Below are 24441 nucleotides of genomic sequence, written 5' to 3' on the forward strand. Positions count from 1 at the left end.
ATTAAGATGATAGCCATAATTCAAAAAATTGAGAATAAAAAAATGCAAAAGATGAATGCAAAAGAATGGGTTCTTTGAAAGCTAAAGAAGATGGATAAACTTTAGACTTACTAACTGAAAGAGACAGAAAGGACACAAATAATCCAAATTTGAGCTACAAAAGGAGATATTACCACAGGCACTGGTGAAATCCACAGGATAATTAGAAATTCTTTTGAAAATTTATACTCCAATAAATAAAATCTAAAAATATTCTGATAAATTTTTAGCACTATCAGCTACCCAAATTGAACCATAATGATATGGAAAATGTAAAAAGACCAATATCAAGCAATGATACAGAAACAGCAATTAAAAACATTCCAATGAAGAACTGCCCTGGTTCAGATGGATTCTCAGTCATGTTCTACTAGACCTTTAAAGAAAACCCAATGCCAATCTTCCTCAAGTTATTCCATTAAATATAAAAAGTGAGAAGACTCGAAAAATTCATTCTGTGAACTCTGTGTCACTTCGATACCTAAACCAGACAAAGATACATCAAGAAAAGTATAGATTAATGTACCCAGTAAACATAGATACGAAAATCCTTAAAAATATCAGCAGACTGCCTTCAAAATCACATTAAGAGATACTGCACCATGATCAAGTGGGTTTCATCTCAAGAATGCAAGTTTGGTTCAATATACACAAGTCAATATATTTAATTCATCACATCAACAGAATTAATGACAACAATCACGTGATCATCTAAATAGATATAGGCAAAGCCTTCGACAAAATGTAGCCCCCATAAATGTTAAAACACTGGAGAAACTATTGATAGAAGAAACTGACTGTAATTTTAAGAGCTATATATGACAGATTCAAAGCCATTATCATCTAGAATGGAGAGAAAACAAACACATCTCCTCTAAAATGAAGAATGGGACAAGGATGTCCACTGTCACTCTTATTCACTATAGTTTTTAAAACTCTAGCTGAGGCAAGTGAAGGTCATTAAAGAGATATAACTAGGCAAGGAAGAAGGGAGTGTATCTGTGTGCTGAGGACATCTTCTTACACTGAGAAAACACAAGAAACTCTACCAGAAGAAATGCATAGTAATCAGGAAAATGCAAATCAAGACTATATAAAAATCACCCAAAATATGAACAATAATAATTTTTGGTGAGAATGTGGGGGAAAAAGTAAACTCATACATTTTTGGAGGGACTGTAAATTAGTACAACCACTTTGGGAAAAAGCATGGAGAGTCCTCAAAAGTATAGGAATGAAACCATCTTATTACCTAGTTGTCCCACTTCTCAGTATTTATGCAAAAGAACTAAAATGACCATGCAGTGATACATGCCTATCAATGTGCAAGGCAGCACAATTCACAAAAGTCTAGTTTGGGAACCTCTACAGGGGCCCATGAACAAACAAACAAATGCACAGAGAAAATGTGGCTTTGTTCAGCATAAAGAAGAATGAAATTATTTTACTTGATAAATGCATATACCTGAAACTACCATGTGAAATGAAATAAACCAGACTCTGATACTTGAGGTTGAGTGTTTTCTCTCATATGCTGAAGTCAGAGCGAATTAAGAAAAATAGAGAAATGATTCCCTGAAAAGAGAGAGGAGATCAGTGGGAGACAAAGGGGATGAAGGTTAGGGAAGAGGAATGGGAAAGGGAGGAACTGGGAATAATACTGACCAAATTGTGGGAGGTGGATGTATGAACACATCTCCATGAATAATGCCTTTATGTGTATGTATAAAGCACAATCAACCAGTCAACCAATCAATGAATGAAAGGAAGACCAGTAGATTAGAGGAAGGGGAAGAGGACAGGCAGGAGGGGAGGAAAAGAAGATGTACTGGGACTGAAATGGAGCAAATTATATTCCGTACATGTATGAAAATTTCAGCCTGCCCCTCACTATTCTGTATATCTATAATACAGTAAAAAATATTAAAATGAAACTGTTGTGGCAACATCCTACATGATCATCTAATATTTGTGGATTATGTAAGTTTTCTGTTTGCACTAAATAAAATGTGGGGAGAAATCCAATAAGAGAATTGTTTAAATCCCCAGTTCAAAGCTATTGGAGAATCTGACAGTTTCAATAACTGTCCTTACAAATTCTTTCTCTTTTTCTGGAGGCAAAAAACCTGAGGAGAACATAATATTTGGTGCTGAACATGACCTAATTTATGTATGTGTGCAAGTTTATAGAGAGAGGAAAAGTGTTAGTGCCATTTTTTATTGTCTTATCAAGGAGAGCTAGACTAGAAGCTAGGGGATTAGAGCTACAGATAAATTTACAGCATAACTCTGGTAACTTTGATTTTATCCCTTTGTAAGAACTCAGTTTTCTGCTAAAGACGGGTGGACTATGTATGTATAAGGTTGATGTTGGCCAAAAGTGGATTTCACCCAGGATATCCCCAGGTCCCACCCAGTCATTCCAAAGTACAGTCAAAATTCCAGTTATTCAAGGAGTCTCTGCTCAGCTTTGTCCTCTTCCACACTGCTCCCCTGACCCCTCATCCTCATCCTCACTCTCGTTTTCCACCTGCCACCCTTGGCAGGTGGGGGTCCTTCAGCATGGGCACCATCTACCACAAAGTACTGCAAATTCACTCTGTGGAATGGGGCTACGCCCTGTGCCTGTCCTTCCTCTGTGGTCTTTGGAGGGAGGAACAGCAAGCACTTCTCCATATTTAGGGGCTTCGCTTGGTCCCTGGAGCTTACTCAACATCAGCAGGTGTTGTGAATGAGTGAAAGCAAGAATGAGAGACAGCTGAGCTGCAAGGCCAAGGTGGAGGGTGACCAGACTCTGGAACACTGGGGTTGAAATCTCACTTGGTCTCACATGCTCAGGCTGTGTTGTTTGCTTTTGAATTTCAGTTTGAAGCAATACTACTCCTTAAATTATCCTTGATTAAGGAACAGAGGTGCCTGTGACATCTTAGGAGGCCTGATAGGAAGCTCTGTGACTCTGATAATTGGAATCCATTCTCCTAACTTGGTGTAAATTCTTTATTAAACTTGATCAAATATAACAGAATTGGAAAGATAAAATATGGAAGACAGTCTTGGGCTCTCTGCCAGGCCTCTATGAGGGCTTAGGATCCTATGGGTGGGCCCAGAGGCTGCCCAGGGAGGGAAATGGGTGGGTGCCAGATGAGGGACAATAAGCCACAGCCAGGGCCAGATGCTGCTTCCAACCGGGAGGAGTCTCACTGTGACACTGACCAGGTGGGAATGCTGGGGGGGAGTGGCTATGTCTGAAGATGCTTTTTGAATCTTTAGAGGAATTGGGTCAAGCTTGGATAAGGGATGAGTGCGAAGGGCTTGAGGCCACCTGGGAGGAATGCAGAGGGCAGCCTCCAGCCCTGTACATGCCTTGGGGCCCCTTTCCTGCTAGGCTGTGAGTCATCTGCCTCTGTGCCTACCAGCTGAGGGGTAGGTGCAGTCACCAGACAAAGGGGAAAGGAAGGAAGAAATGTGTAGTGAGGGCAGCAGGGATAGAGGACTCCCACCTGAGGGGGCCATTGTCCAGCTCTGGCACTCACACCCAGCTCCCTCCAAGATCCACAGGTGGAGAGCGGCTCCTATCACAAGCAGCATTTCAAGGTAACGTTCTCATAACCCTCCTAAGTAGGGTGCTTCTGTGTGTATGTTGTTACCTTGAAATCTTTTTCCCAAACAGTGTCAGTGGGGAAGCAGAAGAAGAAAATGCTCAACACAGCAAAAATGGGTGGCACAGAAAGCCAGAGGCAGATGGGGACCCAGATCTCAAACCAGGGTGCCTGCCATCACCAAGCCTCCCAAGCCATATCATTTTTTTCCTTTTCTTAAGGACAATACCACACCCCAAATATGCCTCAGCTTCTCAAAATGTAGGTTTGTCCTTCAACCTTATCAAAAATATTCCCATTTGTGATTTACCTGTGAAACTTACACTGAGTACTATCTGAGAACAGTTTTCTTTCTGCTGACACTATTAAAAATGCTGTACAGAACACTGAGAGGTGACATTTGAAGCTACAGAACCTCTGCTAGTGCAGGGGAAGTGACATGAGAGGCACACAGTCACCTGGGAGCACGCAGGCCTGATCTGCACAGGAGCATAAGCCCCTCTCGCTGCAGCCCACTCCATCCTGCCCCTGGGATCCCTGCACATTCTGGTTGTCACTCTTGAGCAGAGCACTGTCTTCCAACCTCTCATGGAATGAGGTCAGAGCCTGACTGTGGACATTTAACATCACATTATAGTTCCTAGATGGGATAAAACTTCTGCAACCAGGAAGGTTATTTGAGCAAAGTAAAGTGTCCTAGGGCTGCCCCATGAACTTGGACAGCGGCAACCACCTTGCCTTTCACCTGTGCCCTTTAGACCTCAGAGTTTCTAACTGTGAATGGTCACTGAAATCTTTTTAAAGATTCTTTTGGGGTATAAATGTTATAGTATGTGACACAGACCATACCCTGGGTTATGTACCTCCTTGCTATATCATAATTGTATGGTTTGCAAAGATTATACATCATAAGTTAAACATTGAGTCAATTTATGTGCAAATCTTAAGTGTGCAATAGAGTAAGAATTGTTGTCAGTTAAAAAATTCTAATTTTCCTTAGAACAAGTACATTTTACTCACTCATTTTGAAGTAAATTGAATTTGACCATATTTTTTGAAGTGCAGACAGTGTTGCTAGTGAAGTGTCACTTTCTGTGTGCACTGGGTGTTTCATTGTGGACTAGAGAGACCATGTTTTCCCAGGAGTGCAGGAGAAGGAGCCTAGTGAGGTTCAGCCTTCACCAGGAAGCCAGCCCATTGAAACTGAGGTACCAGAGTCTTTAAATGGCTCAGAAAAATCACACACTTTTGTTTGAATTCCATTTTGCATTGATTGTTTTAAGGCTAAATGATTAAGAGGTTACTGTCTGGAGCCCAAAAGCAATGATCTTATAGTCACAGTGTGCAAAATGCTACTAAAAAGTGTTCAACTCAGAGATTTTTTTAGGTTGTCTGTTTCAGGAGTTCCTAAAAAATAGCTTGATGGCTTAGAGATGTGTTTCTCTTTTCATATCTTTTTAACATGCATGATTGACAAATTGTATAATTTTTATTAAAAGCTTTTCAAAGAAGTTCTGGGACTTTCTAACCACAGGTGGCAGGGAATCCTTGTGCATTTCTGCAAACCAATCCCCAATATCTTAAATATTCCATTTCTACAAAAAATTTTTGTAAGAGTTTTTGAAAGTACTTATATAAATCTATTGCAGTGATTTTTAAATTGAGCATTTTATAAAGTGAAAGACAACCAGTATGCCGCTTGTCTGAAAGAAGAGATCTTTCCAGACCTCATCTTCTTGTCCAAAGTTGTGGCTTGGTGCAGACAGGGAGGCATATGCCCTCAAACAGCCACTGAGCTGCTAGGCAGTGTCTGCCCAGCCAAGTGAACCCAATGTCAAGCTGAGAAGAGGACATGAGCACACCTCATCTGCTCTTTCCAGGTAGGTGTGTGATGTGAGTGCTTACCTAGTGTACACTTTTTTGCCTGTGTGCTTACCTCTTTGCCTGGATCCGGACTCTAATGAGCTGTGCCCATTACCCAGGTGTCTAGTGACATCTGCAGAAAGGACATCAAGGCAAGAACCTTACATTTATCTGGTGCCATATAGAGTTAATTTTGCGCAGTGGGGACAGGCTCCACAGTGTGACAGATCAGGGCTTGTTAGACAGTGTGGCCTCCACCTGAGGGGCATGCCCTGAGGGCCACTGCATTCTCTATCTGTGTGTCAAGCATGCCTTTTTCCTCTGAATTTGATCTCAAAATTCACAAGTGCACTTTATATTATATTACATTCAGCAATGCTCTTGGAAAAAGGCAAGGTTCTAGTATAGGTCAACGTTCTCAAAACAGCCAACACCATGGGATTTTTACCCAGTTTTGCTAAAATAAATTATTTTGTGTGTTTTTCTGCTCCCTGGAAGGTCTAGGAATTGTGCACTGTACCACTGTTCCAGCTACTTTCAATCAACTGGTGACATCAGGGAGGCAGAAGACACCACAGTGAGTGCTGGCTCTGTCCATTGTACCAGCATCCTGACTGCAACCCACTACCTAAGGGTCTAAATCAATAGGAAAGGGATTTTCAGGAAAAGCAGAATTCGGAGCTTGAGAGGTCAGCATGCACAATGTGTGTGATAGTAGGAGCATGAGCTGAGGCTCTCTTCAGACCAGTCACTACAAAGCCAATCACTTATTGGGTACAGCTATAGGAGAAAAGAGAGGCTGTCAGTTTGTGAGGTCTTCAGTGCTCAACTTGTCCAACTCTACTGTGGCCTGCTAAAGGTTTAAAATTACATCTTCCTCCCTGTTCGTGCTCTGGGGTGCTGGTCACAGGCTTTAAGTGAGTGCCATATTAAGTTGTTCCACTCAGACTGAGAGTCTGAGTCATGACCTAATGGGGCAGAACGGTGACTACTGTTCACTTCCGGGTTGGAGGTACTGTGTCTGACCTAGAGTGATGGTGAATGTGGGACCATAGAATCTGTGCCAGTTTTGATTTCCTTTCATGGGAGCTATGGTTTAGAATTTTACCTAAAAAGGAAGCAATATGTGCACTGGGTGAAGAGGGTGAGGGGCTCCCTAGGATTGAGGACCCAGGAAGCTCCTCTCAGCACGTCATTACCTCCTCCAGGTAAGGTTCCATGTGCAGCGTGCCCTTTCCCTGGGGGTCTATAGGTGAGTTCCTCTGCCCTGTGGGGAGAGGGTCACAGGAGTCAGGACTGCTGGTGCTCCTAGGGGTCTGTTTTTCCTGGTGGGAGTCAGAAACCTAACCAGGTAACCACCACACACGTTCCAGGGCTTTGAATTCTGTCCCCATTTATTAAGGGAGAAGAAGGACACATTTTTTTCCACACCAGGGATGGCTGAGATCATCGCACAGAGTCAGGCTCCCTGAGTTCCTCTCCTGCATTGATGATGCCTGATACAGTTTGCTTTGGTTTCGATTTCTCTCCTTTGCAAGTGGCAGGTTATATGGTCTCTGTTTGTGAAAATATTGATACATTTTAATTTTATATAAGATTTATGTATATTTTATGTTAGTAAATGATAAAAAGGTAGCATTACCAGCATGTATTTCATGCATTCATGACATTCTAAATGTTTCTTAAATTTGGTGGATATTTATGGTCACATGCTTTTTCTTCAAGTTTTATCAAATGCTTGCAAATCTCCAAACATGTTTCCAATGCATTTACTTAAAAAAAGATTTTTGTAGAAGTTTACACATGTAGTTCAAACCGGTGATGTTCAAGGATGAGCTGCATTTGCTATTTCCTAAATCCTATCAGGGGGTTGTTTGGAGTGTTATTTTGTGCCTCTGAGCTTAGGAACTTGTGACTCTGGAAGAAGCAGAGGTTGGAGCTTGGCAGGTGTGTGCCTTTCCTCTTTGGAATGACAGAGCACAGGGGTGGATACGGATGAAGATGGCAGGAACGTACCCTGGGGCAGACCAGCTCTGCCTCTCCACATGTGACATTTACTTAACATACCGGTAGTGCCTCAGTTTCCTTTTCTATACTTTGTAGATAATAATCATAGCAGAGCCTCCACACCAGTGTTTAGGGCTTAGGTGAGTAAAAAATCCTGCTCTGTGCTCCTCTAAGCCTGGCGAGGAGTCCATACTCCAGTATCAGCAGGTGCCACTACTGGTGTTGACACCTCTCCTCAGGTGCAGTAGAGATGGATGGGACCAATGGCAGCACCCAGAGCCACTTCATCCTCCTGGGTTTCTCTGACCACCCCCACCTGGAGAGGGTCCTCTTTGTGGTCATCCTGGTAGCCTACCTGCTGACCCTGGTGGGCAACAGCACCATCATCCTGGTGTCTCGGCTGGACTCCCGGCTCCACACGCCCATGTACTTCTTCCTCACCCACCTGTCCTTCCTAGACCTCAGCTTCACCACCAGCTCCATCCCCCAGCTGCTCTACAACCTGAATGGCCATGACAAGACCATCAGCTATGTGGGCTGCGTGGTCCAGCTCTTCCTGTTCCTGGGCCTGGGTGGAGTGGAGTGTCTGCTGCTGGCTGTCATGGCCTATGACAGGTTTGTGGCCGTCTGCAAGCCCCTGCACTACACGGTGATCATGAGTTCCAGGCTCTGCCTGGGCTTGGTGTCAGTGGCCTGGGGCTGTGGAATGGCCAACTCCTTGGTCATGTCTCCAGTGACCCTACGATTACCCCGCTGCGGGCACAACAAGGTGGACCACTTCCTGTGTGAGATGCCAGCCCTGATCCGTATGGCCTGCGTCAACACAGTGGCCATAGAAGGCACTGTCTTTGTCCTGGCCGTGGGCATCGTGCTGTCTCCCCTGGTCTTCATCTTGGTGTCCTATGGCCACATCGTCAGGGCTGTGTTCAGAATCCAGTCATCCTCAGGAAGACACAGAATCTTCAACACCTGTGGCTCCCACCTCACCGTGGTCTCCCTGTTCTACGGGAACATCATCTACATGTACATGCAGCCAGGACACAGCTCCTCCCAGGACCAGGGCAAGTTCCTCACCCTCTTCTACAACATTGTCACCCCCCTCCTGAACCCCCTGATCTACACCCTCAGAAACAAGGAGGTGAAGGGGGCACTGAGAAGGCTGCTGCTGGGGAACAGAAAGGGGGGCAAAGAGTGAGGCCCTGGACTGCCCAGCATCCAGCCTCAGGGTCAACTGCAGTGGGGCCACTGCTGGCCTCTGAGCTGTGGAACAGAACTGGTCTCAGCCTGGTTCTCTCAGCATCCTAGCAGGGCTGGCCTTCTGGAAACCTGTTTATGGACAGTGTTGGGTGTTTTATGAGAGAACAGCACAGGGTCTGTCACCCACACCCAGGTGTGCAGACTTCACCCCACCAGCTCCTATCAGGGCCTCACTGGAAGCAGCCCCTCTCTGAGTCCTGCTTCTGTAGCTTGTTGTTAGTTCACATAGTGCTATCAGCATTTTATCTAGAATCCCCCAGCTCTCTCTGGGCTCTTGGTGTGAACCACTATCTCTTCCTGGATGGCATCAAAGGCTGAGTTCAGTGTGGTTTGGTATTTTTCTCCCATATTGCACCACAGGCTTACATAGGATCATTTTGTCTTTTTCTGTCCTTTATTAGGAGACAGATAGATGAGTATGGCTGGAACACAAGTTTAAGAGAATAAGTATAAAATGGGCCCACTGTGCTCACTGCACAAGCGTTTTTTACCAAAAAGCAATTTCCCTGCAGCCCTGCCAGGCCTAAGTGGACAGAATGTGTTGATTGCTCAGCAAGCTTCCTGTTATCTGCATGGAAATGCAGGTAGGAATTAGCATTAATGAGAGGAACCCAAGACACTTTGAAGGGAGTGACTTTTGGGACCCTTTTTCCATACCAGATTCTGAAAGATAAGGAAAATTTCTCCTAACCATAAACCTGTAAGAATGTGTAGTGACAACTGCAATTAGAACTGGTCAGGATGGGCCAAGGTAACATAGGGTTGCCATGACAGTGGGAACCTGAAAGTCTGAGGTCACCCTGTTTTCATTCTAAAGTCAAGGGGAAGACCTGGGCTGGACTTTCTGGAAACTTCTCTGGGACCCCAATAAAACTGGAGTGCAGGAATGGTACACTGTCCCTCTCCTTTCTGAGTTGACCAAGTCTCTCACTTGAGAGTGTCCCCTCCCCCGTTTTCCTAACCCTTCAGTGAACTCATGCCTGTTACTCGGACTGACTTGTCTGAAACCTTTCTGACATGATCACAGAGTCAGGGTTTGTAGGGAGTCTTTCTTGTGCCTCAGTTTCCCTGAAGGCCCCATACCTGTAATATTTCGTCCCCAAACTTGGTCATTGTCCCTGATTCATTGTCTTTGGTCATTGTCTGGATTCATGTCTGGATTAAAACTCTGGATTCATGAAGATTTTCACAATGACATTGAATTTTGGCTCATTTACATCTTGAAACATGATGATTTTGCAGTTGTGTTTCAATTTTGTTTGTGAGAAACACCTGGTGTTTTCCAGATTCCCACCTGGTGCTCAGTTCCTCTAACCTCTGTGCTTGTGAGAGGCCAGTGTGAGTGGCATCCTTCTCACTGTTCCCACTTGGTGTTTGAGATGTGGAGGTTGCATCAGGAGATTTGTTCAGGAGAAGAGAACCAGGATTTACCCAGGGCCTCTCTGACTTCAATCCCTGAGGTTCCTACTGCACAGCAAACTTTCAAAGTAAAAAAGTCCTTCAGCCTTTGACTCTCCCCAGGGCTACTCCACTTACTGTGTACCCACATCCCCTGAGCTGGGAGGCACACTCTGATTCAGGGGTCCTGGGAGGGCTGAGGGTCTACACTTCCCTCATCCCCCAGGTGACACTCACTCTTGGGACTCAGGTTGAATTTTGAGGAACTAAGGGCAGGTAACCTTTGTGGTGAGGACAGATACCTTTAGGGAAGAGCCAGGACAACATCACCGACCAGGGAAAGGAGGTGAGAGAAGGTGATCCAGGCTCCTCTGCCACCACAGCCCTTCTCAGCCCTGTGCCTCCCAGACCTCCTTGGCCTGTGCTGTCCCCACCCCACCTCTCATTTCCTCCTTTCCACCCCACAAGTCACCAGCCCCAGGGTGGGATTAAGTGGAAACAAACCAGAGCTCCCTGGATAGGATTCAGGGGAACCCAGGTGTGAATATGCCAAGTTCCCTGTGCAAAGGATTAAAAATGTGGCCAGGCTGAGGGTGAAGGGGAAACTGGGGCTCCCTGTGAGACCCTCCCCAGAATGAAACCCAGGAATCCTGCTGGAGCTGAGCCAGTCCTTGGAGAGGTTCCTAGGAATGGGGAAGAGCTCCCTGGACCCCTGGGGAACTCTCCTCTTTTTGGAAGGAGCTCACTGGTGCTCTGAGTGAACTCCATGCTCCTTGTCCCCAGGCATCTGGGAATGTCCAAACTTTCTGCTTCCAAAGTATGTGCCTGAAAGAACAAACATCACCAATTTTGACCTTATACACTGGATTGTTTTTCCTTCTTGGAATTTTGGAAGCAGAAACAAGACTAAGTTCCAATTGAGCAGGCAAAGACGCTTTTACTCTTTCTCCAAGAGATCAAGAGGTGCTCACTGAGGACAGTATGTCCCTGGACATGCCTCAATTTTCTGCGCCCTCATTTGGTTTATCACCCTTTGACTCCTTCATCAAGCTTTCTTTTGGTGATCTTGGAGTTTTGTTGCCAGGGTGACTGGGTTGTGATAGCTTCTGTGATAATTGAAGGTCCAGACCACCAGGCAGGGAAGGGCCTGAACTTGAAAACTGGTTTTTCTCAAAGTTGTGACTATGGGCTGTGGAAGGTGTGACTCACCAGGCCCCACCCTCTCCTTCCCTGAAGGAGAAGACTTTGAGTCTCCCAGAAACCCTGTGATTTTATGGACAGTGGCCTCTTGTGTTGTGGATCACTAGAAGAGTTTACAGTCCATGTTGCTGGGACTTGGGGGCTAGTATGAATTACACACAGAACTGACAAAACAGAAGCAAAACAAAGTCTACAGACAATAATAATTTTATGTGAAGCATGTAGATGTGATAACATATCAACATCAGTATGAACATTAGAACATTAACTAATATATAAGAACATATCATATATATGATAACTTATAATGACATAAATTCTGGTTAATATCTATATCATTCATATTAACATGGATTTTAATGTATTCCATTAAACTCATTAATTATTTTTATATTTGTTTATAATGATCACTATATTAAATTATTTTACTAATAAACATCTTACTAGAAATTAATTACATATGTGAAATCACATCATAATTCTCTTGGTCATCTCTGCTCCAGTGTGTGCTAATCAGCATGGAGCAACACAACAGAGAGAATCAGGTGATGAACCCAGCCTAATTCCACCTTAAGATTGGGAGCCATCTTGTCACAAAGTCATGAAAAGTTAATTTCTGTTTTACTATAAATTACAGCAATTTCTAAACTTGTTTGGAATTCCTGCCCATGACTTGAACTCTCCCATGCCTGGCTTTCCCTGCCCATATAACAACCCTCTCTGAAACCTTAGTGGCAACTGATAAATCCTGCCTCCCTTTGACCCGATAACAACCCTTCTGAAACCTCAGCAGCACCTCATAAATTCTGATGTTAGGATTTGAATTTATTCCCTACTTTGTTTTTTTTTTTCTTTTTTTTATTGGATGTTCAAAACATTACAAAGCTCTTGACATATCATATTTCATACATTAGATTCAAGTGGGTTATGAACTCCCATTTTTACCCCAAATACAGATTGCAGAATCACATCCGTTACACATCTACATTTTTACATAATGCCTTATTAGTAACTGTTGTATTCTGCTACCTTTCCTATCCTCTACTATCCCCCCTCCCCTCCCCTCCCATCTTCTCTCTACCCCATCTACCATAATTCATTTCTTTCCTTGTTTATTTTACCATTCCCCTCACAGCTTCTTATATGTAATTTTGTATAACAATGAGGGTCCATTTCCATGCAATTTCTCTTTTTCTCTCCCTTTCCCTCCCACCTCATGTCTCTGTTTAATGTTAATCTTTTCCTCCTGCTATTCCTCCCTGCTCTGTTCTTAGTTGCTCTCATTATATCAAAGAAGACATTTGGTATTTGTTTTTTAGGGATTGGCTAGCTTCACTAAGCATAATCTGCTCTAGTGCCATCCATTTCCCTGCAAATTCCATGATTTTGTCATTTTTTATTGCAAAGTAATACTCCATGGTGTATAAATGCCACTTTTTTTTTATCCATTCATCTATTGAAGGGCATCTAGGTTGGTTCCACAGTCTAGCTATTGTGAATATCATCCATGCAGATCACTGACCTGCTATCTGCCTTTGTATTATGCTTGTCAAAATCTTGTTAACTATAAGTTCTCAAGATACCTCCCCTTTGCAACTTTTTGTGCTATAAAACCTTGTTCCTGAAGAGCTGGGGGCTGCTCTCTAGCCCATGTTAAGAGAGACAGCCACTGATAAGCTCTCTTTGTGTACACAAATACAAGTTTGCTTTAATTGATTTAAAATTGGAGTCCATGGTCTTTTCTTTGCATCAGGGTTCAACAGAGGGACAGTCACACTCACTTCTTCCTGGGGTTGAACTCTTCACATACTCTTCCTGTGGCCCCCAGGACCTACTTGTCCTCAGGCTGTAGGTGATGTGATTGCACATTGGGAGTGATAATGGTGTAGAAGGCAGCTAGATTCTCATCCTCTGCTGATAAACCAAGACTCCTGGGCCTGAAGAAGCCAGAATTAGATAGGCAGATAAGCAAGGATCAGATCCAGAGAATGGAGAGATTGAAATGTTAATTCCTTCAGAGCCCTTCCCCCTCCTCTTATCAATCATCTGCCTCTGCTCCAACCTATTGCTAAGGTAACCTGTCCAAGGGATTGTCAGTCCATACAGGGAGTTGTTAATTACACCCCCTTCCTGACTGAATCACTCCTCCCTGGCCCCTCTAGCCCACCTGTCCCCACTTTAGGATTATAGCTATCTCAAGGAAACTGCAAGCTAGGACAGGAAAGAGTAACCCCACAGGAAAATACCCTCTACCCCAGACCACAAGGCAACTCAGAGGCTACCTAGGGATACTGGATACTATAGGCTTTAGATTTCCGAGAATGGGGAAATGGCTAAGCCTTTTTATAGCCTCATTAAAGGAACTCTACACCAAGTAATAACTGCCCTGATATGGGAAACCAAAACATTGTAAAAGTTTTCAGACATTGAAAAGGGGACTTACTTCAAGACCTTGTGCTCAACTTACCTACGAAGCAAAATTTAACCTGTTTGTCACTGAGAGAAGAGAAATAGCCCTAGGAATGTCACACAAGAGAATGGACCTACTCGACAGACAGTAGCTTATCTCAGTAAGAAGCTTAACATAGTAGCTTTGGTCTCAAAAATAATGGAAAATAAGGTATCATAATTTTTGACATCCAGACCTGTGGGTTACCAACTAGCAAAAATGGTTAAAATGACTTGGGCATGAGGTTTCTGCTAAGAACAGTGATTTTCCTGAGCTCTTTCCAGATCTTAGCCAGGACTTACATTGAAATGTAAATGGGAGAAGACTGCAGGTTTAGTAGGAGACTAATCTGAGTCCCAAGGGGGGGAGAGGAAAAATGTCTTTTACCTGAACTTTTACTAGACTAAACCAAAAAGTTAATTGTACAGTAATTTACTAAAATAGTTACCAGCTGTGTCTTTTTTTTTTTTTTGTAGGAGTCTTGATTTTTCTTAGATTCTGTATTTTTTTAGCTCATAATTTTGATTCTACAAACCTAAAATAAAGTTTTTTCTGATCAGTCCTATATTTTATTCAACCAAAGAGGTTTTTAAAAATTTATTTATTCATTTATTTAAACATTTATAACATCACCATGGAGATTCACCTTGGGAAAGCTACAAGGCCTTCACTTTCGGTTGTATGTATACTGTGTATTGTGTTTTCTGTCCACATGTGTGTGCATCCATACATTATGAATAGATAGATAGATAGAGTGCTCATAAATTTTTAAAAAAGGATCCAAATACCTTAATTCACATGATTTAAGAAGGTTCAGTTTAGATTGAGTAAACAAATAAAAATAAAGATATCTTTGAAATTACTTAACCCACAAGCCTCTCTAGTTGTTCAAGGAACTAATAAAGTATTGATATTTATAAAAGTTAAATATCCATTGTTTCTGGGACTTTTCTTTAACAAGGGAGAGATGGCTAATACTGGTCAGTACACTTGTCTGATATTTTGGTAAAAATAAGTAAGTTAATTTTGAGTTGGGATTTCTCATAAATGTGTTTGTTAGACATCTGATTAACTTACAAGGTTACAATGTAAACTGTTGAATTATAACATCAAGTACTCTTAAGTCCTTAAATTCCATTGAGTAGCATTATTGGTGTTTTTACAAATTGAAAAATAAGAAAAGAGTTTAAAATTGCTTTGTCATCACTGAAAACAAAGTTACTAACAGTTTAAAATTGCAACAGTTATAATTCTATATGAGGGAACATTGTGTATGTTTTCATAACATAGTAAACAGTTATGATTCTGTATATAAACGGGCCCAAAAATTCCAACTGTGTTTTTAATTAGAGTACTATCAATAATGTAAAGTATTTCTTCTCATTAAAATAGAGTCTAAATTCAGAAATTTACAAGGATTGTTTCAAAATGTGAACAGAAAAGGGGGTTAACAGATGGGAAAGAGATATTAAAAGGTTCTAGATATGAAAACTTTATTCAATAGAAGGAAAAGTAGGTGTTTTGGGGTAAGAAAGTCATCATTTGATGAAATAAAGAAAAAGAGTTAAAGTAAGTGATAAAGAACATCTGTGTAAATAAAGAGCAAATTTCAACAAATTTGTATGATACTAAGTTGGTTATTTACATATATGGAACAATAATTCAAAGCTATTTAAGTTTTTTCCCTAAGGTCAAATGTTGATACACTAAAGATTAATCTATATGTTAAAGTGACAAGAAATTTCTTAAAATATTAATTTACTAACATGGTGTCTGTTAAGTTTTATTTTTTAGAACATCTAATTTTAAAGAAATTAAGATTCATACAACTGTGGTTAAACAACTGTTATTTTGGAATATTGCATTTTTACAAAGTCTAGATTTTTCTTTAAAAGTTAACTTAGTTAATATAAAAACATCAATGTAATTGTAGTGATATTACTCCTCTTTGTATAATAACTGTGTTCATATCTTCCAGATATACAAGTGTTTAATGTAGAAGAATTATATATATATATATATATACATATACATATATCAAGCTTGTGTTCTCCAAATTAAAGTTGTATGGTAATTTTAGACTTATAAAGACTTATAAAGATTACAAATTTTATTGGGGATTTATTTATATCACTTACTGATCCATAACTGGACTTGTTAACTTTTACACTGCTGTAAAATTTCAATATATTTTGAAGTAAATGAGAGCCTAATCAATAAAAGCATTTACTACTTCTCTACAAAAAAGGTTAAAAGCTCTCAGCTTTTCTTTCATTTACTTTTAAATGTAATATATTGTGCTAGCTAAAATTCATGTGGACTCAAAAATCAATATATGTAAACTTTATAAAATGATATTTAAGAAGCAAAAATCAGCTTCAAAACTACAACACTTTACTTAAGATTTATGAATAGCCCACCTTACCTGAGATAAGGCTCTGCCCACTCACCTTATTACACAGCAGAATGACTCCAAAGTAGGCCACACTTCAGTTAATTGAAATTGTGTTAAAAGGATTGATTTTTGTTGTAAGAATTACTGTGGTCTCAAACAGGTGATTGTTAGATCAGGCACCAGTGATCAAAATGAAGCAGATTAAATGCAGCTGAACAAGGTTTTATTGAGATTCACTCCTGGGCAAGACCCTCCAGTTCAACAGAGCAGGTCTGGGGGAATCATGCCCAGGCTCAGCCAGATTAGAATTTTATTGAGGGTAAGGCAGGAAGGGAGGAATTGGGACAGGAAAGAGAGGTTGTTCAAGTCCCTTGTCCTCCTGGGGTTGGTTAAGGAATCTTGCTGAGATCTGTGTCCTTCCAGGATTGATCAGGAGACCCTGCTGATTGACAGGTGGTCATAGGAGGCATCATCACTGTGTGTCTATTGGCATCTGATTGGTTGTTCTTTCACACACACAGGTTGCCTGATGCTTTTGTTCCCTTAGCCACCTCAAATTGACCTAAAAAGGATATAATGTATAACTCAGCAAAAATTCAAGGTAGCTATTACATGAACTAAATATGTTTTTACATTTGTTAATTTCATTTTGCATTCTCTTTATAAATGGTATAACTGTTGCCTTTTAATATTTTGCAGAGGTATTGCTTCGAGAACACACAACCTGGATTAATTTAAGATAATAAACCACACCCACAGGACACATAGGAAAATACAGACCCCAATTAATAAAAGGGGTCAATGACTGTAAGATTATAGACATTGAAGTTAAAGGCCAATACTCTTACTTTAAGATGGGTGAAACTGACTTGCTGGATGTTTAAGATGAGGACTTAAAAATTAGAGTTAAATTAAAAGGGCCAAGAAATCCAATATTTGGCTCTTTCATTCTAAATCAGTCTGAATCCAGGGAACAAGGGAACTTCTCTGAAGAGCTTTGCAACTCTGGGCCACACAACCTCCTGATCAGGGAGATTAATGTGACCACTGGAGAACAAAAAGCCAATTGGTGCACTTGCTATGAAGAGGAGGAGGGTCATTGGAGAAGGTAGACATCTATGATACTTCCAAGGGAACTCACATGGTCAGCAAGAATGTGAACCATTCTAGCACAAATGGCACTAACAGAGATAAGAAGCTGCTCTCAAGATTCACAATAGTGACTCCCATGGAAACTCACCTGACTCTTAACAGTAGATAGGAAGTAAATTTTGACCAGCATGATTTTGAATACCTAGCAAAAACAGTTAAACCAAAACACAGCCATTTCTTGGCATTAAAAAAAAAAAGAAAGAAAGTTAAATGTAACTTATGATATATACACTTGTGTTACCCCCAAGAATAAGTAAAACTTGAAGCTACAAAAGATTATAAGAGATTCTTAGGAAGAATGCCTAATAACTATCACAATAAATTACCAGAGTCAGAAGTTTTTAATTAGTTTAAAGCCTATATTTATTCCTAACCTACACAGGTAAGCTTAATAGATCCCTTTATTTCTGTTACTTAGGGATAGTATGATTATCTAGCCCTAAGTAACAGAAATAAAGAGATCTCTATTAAACATAGAAGTCATACAAGTAGAAAGACTTTACAAAATTAAATGACATTAAGTAACTTAACTACATCTTAAAAGGGTAAACCTCTGTGACATTAAAAGTTAAATGTTGTGCTTTAATTCCTGATGACAGACAATGTTAAATATTTACATTCCCAAATAAAGGCCTTGTTCTCTTCAGTCTAGTTATGGAGACAACCTAACCCTCAAACCTCTGGGTGAAAGACATTCTATTATTTTCATGATATTCATTGACATGTTCTAGATGTTGCAACATTTATTTTGTATTAATCTCATTTTAGTACTCATGTCTTTTTGTTTATCTTTTATAGAAGCACCTGCCCTGAAATAACTTTACAAACTATTCTTCCCCAAACAGACTTCAATTCAACCTGACTTGTAAAAGGAAACTTCAAACTGCTTGTGGCATCTCACATTGTCCCTTTCAGCTCCAAGCAGCCAGATGATCATTGTCCCTTTTCCTCACAGCAGTAAGAAGTTTCTAAAATTAGAGGGGAAAATGAAGCCAGAATTCGGAATATAGGCAAGAGTCAGATATACAGGATGGAGGAATTGAAATGTTAATTCCCACAGGGCCCTTTATCCAACCTTATGGAGAACCTGACCCTGTTTCAATCTATTGCTAAGGTAACCTATCCCAGAAATTGTCACTCCCTACAGGGAGTTACTAATTACATACCCTTCTTGCCCAGATCACTCTTCCATGGCCCCTCCAGACTGGCTTCCCACCTTTTGGCCATCCCACCAAGCATTTCCTGGGCCTAGTCACATACACAAGAAGGAAAAAGGGGAAGAGAGTAGAACAAAGGAAGCCTAAGACACATAAAAAGGAAAAACACCCTTACTTCTTGCCATACCAGGATACCAGCTATAGCCCCCTTCTCCCTCCTGGAGAAGTCTGTTACCCGTTTTTTAAGTAAACCCTGCTTTATATTCTTGTCTTGGAGCGCTTCTCTAATGTTATAATTCAACATGTGAAGGAGCAGAACTCATCACTTATAACTGGCAGTGTAAGCAAAAGGTGTATGGTAAAGTGCCACCAGAGTTAAATGTGTGGCACACGTGGTGAAGTCCTTTCTCCTTCCCTCTTTTGAATGCATATGGAAGACAGCAAAAAGGACCCATCCACAGGACACAGTAATTCCAAGGAAAGGAAAAAGGAGAAACAGGCTTGTGCTCACAAACACTATGTGTCATAGACCCAGGTGTCCCCAAAGGCCAGGGGCAACATGGCAGGAACTTCACAGAAGAAATGATTGATGACCCTGGACCTGCAGTAAGGAAGATGAAGGGCATAAAATCATCTTCCCATGCATCATGTTACTCACATGTATAGGATGGTGGAGGGGAAAACAGATGACCACAAAGTGGTCATAGGCTATGGAGGCCAGGATTAAATCTTCTGAGCTGGCCATGATCCAGTCCTTTTACTCATGCAGATGGGGTAGGGGAGAGGGTGGCAGATGGCCACAAAGCAGTCATAGGCCGTAGAGGCCAGGATTAAACCTTCAGAACCAGCCATGGTCAGGAAGAAGAAGCTTTGCACACCAGAGCCTAGGAAAGAGATGCTCTTCTGGCCAGAGAGGAAGTTGATGGCCATCTTGGGGACCGTGGAGGAGATGTAAATCAGGTCCTTGAGGGAGAGCTGGCTGAGGAGAAAGTACATGGGGGTGTGGAGCCGGGGTCCAAATGAGGGCAGTCATTCCTGAGTTCTCCAAACAGGCGAGAACAAACACAAAGATGATCAGGAGCAAGAGAAGTAGGCCAGTTTGGTTTTGGGGTAACAACCCCAACAAAATGAAATCATTAGAAGTTTGGTTCTCTTTCTCCATAAAAATGCACTGCTTGAATAAAAATGAATTTTAAAAACTAAGTAATAAATATGACAAAATAAGAGAATAAAGGAAATTTAGTTTATTAGCATTTGTTTAGAACAAATGGTTAATCCTACAGAGCTTTTGTTAAATGAATTTTTATATAAGTATCTGTATTACTCAGATAACAAATGTGTAATAGTAGCTTATATGATTTTATCTCTTTCCCCATTTTTAATTGGTGTGTTACAGTTGTACAGAATGTACAGTTGTACATTTGTTGTTAAATATTTGTTTAAACACATAGTATAACCATAGGATATGGCTGATATCACTCCCTAGAACTTCTCCCTGCCCTCTCTGCCTCTCTTACCTTGGTCCCTTTCTTCTACTGATCTCCCTATGATTTTTATGAGATTCCCATTCATTCCTCTGTCTTTCATTTCCTTTTCCTTCTATACCTTCCACATATGAGAGAAAACATGACTTTTGAACTTCTCAGTTTTTTTTTTCACTTCACATAATGGTCTCCAGAGCTATCCATTTTCCTTCAATTGACATAGGTTACTTATTCTAAGGATGAATAAAAGTATATTTTTATTTGTATATGTATATTTTATTTGCTTATTTTTATTTGTATATGTACCACATTTTCTTTATCCATTCACCCATTGATGAAAACAAACTGGTTCTATAGTTTGAGAATTGTGAATTGTACTGCCATAAACCTGGGTATGCATGTATCATAGTAGTATAAAGACTTAAATTTTTCAGGCTAAATACCAAGTAGTGGAACAGCTGAGTCATATGGTGTAGTTCCATGCCTATCCTTTTGAGGAACATCCATACTGATTTCCATTGTGTTTTACTAATTTATAATCCCCAAATATGAAAGTTTTCCTTTTCTGCCACATCTTCTCTATCATTTATTATTATTTATATTTTTGATGACTGTAATTCTGAGTTGCATGATGTAAAAGATCACAGTGTAGTTTTGAATTGCATTTTTCTAATTGTTAATGATACAGAATAGAGGACACAGAGACAAAGACAGACACCTATAGTCATTCAATCCCTCACAAAGATGCCAAAAACATACATTGGAAATAAGACAGGTTTTTTAAAAACTGGTGATAGAAAAACTTATTATTCATATGTAGAAAAATAAACCTTTATTCCTCACAGTACTTGAAAGTGAACCCAAATGGATCTAAAATCTAGGAATCAGACCAAAAACTGAAGCTTCTAGAAAAAAACATAGGGTCAACACCCCAGCATACAGGCACAGGCAATGACTTCTCAATAGGACCCCTAAAGCTGAGAAAATAATGCCCAGAGTCCATAAATGGTATGCCATCAAATCAAAACCTTTCTGCACAGAAAAGGAAACAATAAGGAATGTGAAGACAGAGCCTACAGAATGGGAGAAAATCTTTGTTAGGTACTCTTTTGAAAGAAGCTTAATATCTAGAATATATAAATAACTCACAAAATTTTTGGCAAAAAGTGAAATAGCTTAATTAACAAGTGAGCAAATGAATAAAACAGATACTTTTGAAAAGAAGAAACACAAATATCCAACAAATATGGGGAAAACTATCAATTGACTTTGATATTTGAATTGAGTATTACTTTTCTAGTTCTCTCTGGTCCCCATCTCAACTTCAAATATAATGAAATAACTGGGGGAGTCCTTCCTCAACACTGCTGGGCAGGAGCATTCCTCAAGACTATGAAGGAGTCTTATTAGCACCTGAGGAAGCAAGGATCCCTGCATTCCCACCACCTCAACTTAACACTGCATTTTTACCATAGATATGGCCTGTTTGGCTCAAGAGATTTCTTGTAGTTGACACTATGTACTTCATGACCTTGCCTTTCACATCTTTGGTTTCTCGTTTTCCCTCCCCACTGGCACTACTGCAGCTGAGAAAGCCAGGGTCTTCTCCCAGGTGCTGTGCTGCTCACCTCCTAAACAGAAGCTTCTCTGCTGGTCCTAAAGGTTGGTCACCATCCAAAGCATTATTCTTGAACTGAAAAGGTATCATGTGACCCATAAGCACCACCCTAATTATAACATTTTCTTTGGACATTGTCTTCTAATGAGGTTTCCATTTATGGATAACTTACAATATATTTTTTTATCAAACATAGGTTTTCAGTACATTTTCTTTTTCTTTTTCTAAGTAAATTACATATATCAAGTTGACAGACTAAATCATTTACAAGGTTTTTATTCTATTTTCACAATGACAAGCTAGAACTAGAACATGGGTGTTGATAATGGAAACACAGACACACTTTCTTCTGTGTATAGGTGAAATTTGAAGATAACATAACTTAAATGAACTTTTCTTCACATTACCACATTTACTTTAATATGAATTTAGTCATTAAGGTTTTTATTTCCCATGTTTCAAGTAGAATTTGTGGATGGAAAGAATAAATTCTCAAATACAGGCATGTCTGGGAACACACTTTGACATCACATTTCTAATCATTCCATGATATCACATTTCATAACTGGTGAATGATTTACTGTGTATGTTGTAAGTTATTCAATGCAATTTGTGTAATTATTACTGTCCTCTAAAAGATCATGCCTAATTACAAGCTTCAGACCTGGTCAAGGTGCATGGATCATAGGATGCTTGTTTCTCTCCCTGTCCTGCAGTTTAGTGTTACAAGCTGCAGTCAGGAGCTGTCTCTGCTGCTGAGCTGTTCACCTAGGAAGGAACCTGAGCAGAGGTGGCTTCCTGAATGTAGCTTACACAGGTGTTTCCTTTCTGGCTATTGTTTTTTCCCTCTCGTTTATTCTCTCATCTATGCACATATTCTGATTCTGACATTCATTATATTTCCAAAATATGTTTGTGACTTCTTCAGTGTCAGTTTGATTATCTGGTTTATACATTTGTGCCCTTCTATCCTAAAGAAATACAGAGGCCACATTCTATCCCACATATTAGTTTGAGTAGTTAACCTGGATTATTGATTTTTAACAGAAATAAACAACAATTAAGATTGCATTTTTATTATTCATATTTAGTAACTTAAAATCAACTCCTACTTTCTGCTACTGTGAGAAACATGAATAAGTTTGTGATGGAGAGCTTATGATTAAAAAATGGGAATGTATTTTGGAGTTGTCTGGTAGAAACATACTAAGTGTGACAAGTGTATAACCAGGAACCCAGCAGAGCACAGACAGAGCCACTGGGCAGAAAGACAAACAAGATCCAGGCTCCTCTGCTTCCACCACTGACAGCAACAAACACTCATGACTCACTGAGAAGATGAACACAAGATCACCAGCACTGAGATCCACTCATCCACTCAGTAAGTGCTCAGGGTTCCTGCCTAATGGCCATGCTGCCCTCGGTGGACTGGCTTCTGTGGCTACAACACATGAGATTCCATGACCTGCAGTTAAAATTTAGAGTGTGGATACACAGCAGTTCATATGGGAAAGAGGAATCAAAGAGGAAAAAAGGACAGAGGGAGATGTGGGCAGCAGCATTGAAGAAGCCACTTTGAGGAGGTGCTGCTGGGGCTCTCAGGCTCTGGACCACTCTGCCCAGACTGAAGAGCAGGACCAGCCCTGGAGGGAGTCTTCCTGGGTCATCAGGGCAGCAGCAGAAACCATAGGGCTCTGGAAGCTTCAGACTTCAGGGCAATTGTGAAGGGAGGGATGACGACTCAGACTCTTCCCTGGACCAGATGAGAGGCCAATGGGTGTGGCATGGAGTCATGTCATCTTCTGCAGCTCACACAGCAGGCTCTGGTTGAGGAGAGAGGTGTGAGGAGGAGCCCAGGGCAGAGACTGGGCAGTGGGCAATGAGGACAGTTGGGGTTACCCTGGGTTTAGCATAGGAACCCAAGTATGCCAGGGACCCCTGAGGCCTGGGCACCTTAGTACAGCTGTGTGTATTTTAAGGACAAGGTGGGACCCATTGAATTCTGTCTCTGTTCCCTGGCTCAGGAGCTATTAAATAACAGGCTTTCAGCAGATCTGATGATTAACTGAACCAACTATTAGTCTCCAAAGTAAATTAGTAATATAGACCAAACTAACGAAATCTGACTAGAACATTTTATAAATTAGTGTTTACCATGCATAGCCCAGAAACTAGGGCACTTTCTCCTTTATTGAGTCCAGTTTTAATTTCAGAGTAAGAAAGGAGCCAGCAGGCCTGGAAGTGCCACTCCCTGATCACACAGTCTCCTATAAGTTTATGACTTCCATGAAGTAGCCATTTTGAAGAGAGCCTCTGTTGACAATTATATTCTCTGCTATTTGAGTGTTATAAAATTGTTTAATGATAATTACTGCAATAATTATTTTTCTGTTGAACCAGTGACACAAAGAAAAGGCCACTGACTCCAATTTTAAACAAAATTAAAGCAAGCACACATTATGTACACAAGAGAGCTGGCTGGCCGGCAACTGTCTCACACAAAAGTCAGGCCGATCTAAGGGCATAGGGCTTTTTATAACCAAAATTTACAAAGACAACTGTCTTGGGAAACTTACAACTAACTTGTTTCTGGCAAGTGTAATACTAGGGAAGATAGCAAGTTAGAGCTCTACATGGCTTAACATTTCAAGGTAGGGAGTGAATTGAGAGTCCAACATCAGAATTTATGAAGGGCCACTAAGGTTTTAGGGAGGGTTGTTATCTGCTCAAGAAGAGCCAGGCATGGGTGAGTTCAGAGCATAGGCAGGATTTCCAAAAAAGTTTAAACATCAGATTATGGTCAGGAAAAATAGAAATCCTAGT

The 24441-nt window shown here is 40.8% G+C and overlaps 1 protein-coding gene and 1 pseudogene across 2 annotated transcripts; one reads left to right on the forward strand and one right to left on the reverse strand.

Annotated features, from left to right (window-relative positions):
• Positions 1–7758: 7758 nt before the first annotated feature.
• Positions 7759–9432, forward strand: LOC144372625 (olfactory receptor 2W3-like). 2 transcript variants are annotated; one of them, XM_078035948.1, is made up of 2 exons: positions 7759–8675; positions 9411–9432. In XM_078035948.1, the coding sequence occupies exons 1-2, from the start codon at positions 7759–7761 to the stop codon at positions 9430–9432; spliced, it is 939 nt and encodes a 312-aa protein (XP_077892074.1). The 2 variants fall into 2 exon arrangements, with proteins under 2 accessions (XP_077892074.1, XP_077892073.1); XM_078035947.1 differs by lacking the exon at positions 9411–9432 and having other exon boundaries at positions 7759–8703.
• Positions 9433–10905: 1473 nt separating this feature from the next.
• Positions 10906–19678, reverse strand: LOC144372636 (olfactory receptor 2L13-like; annotated as a pseudogene).
• Positions 19679–24441: the final 4763 nt, after the last annotated feature.

This window comes from Ictidomys tridecemlineatus, unplaced genomic scaffold (assembly GCF_052094955.1).
Source record: "Ictidomys tridecemlineatus isolate mIctTri1 unplaced genomic scaffold, mIctTri1.hap1 Scaffold_138, whole genome shotgun sequence".
Taxonomy (NCBI): domain Eukaryota; kingdom Metazoa; phylum Chordata; class Mammalia; order Rodentia; family Sciuridae; genus Ictidomys; species Ictidomys tridecemlineatus.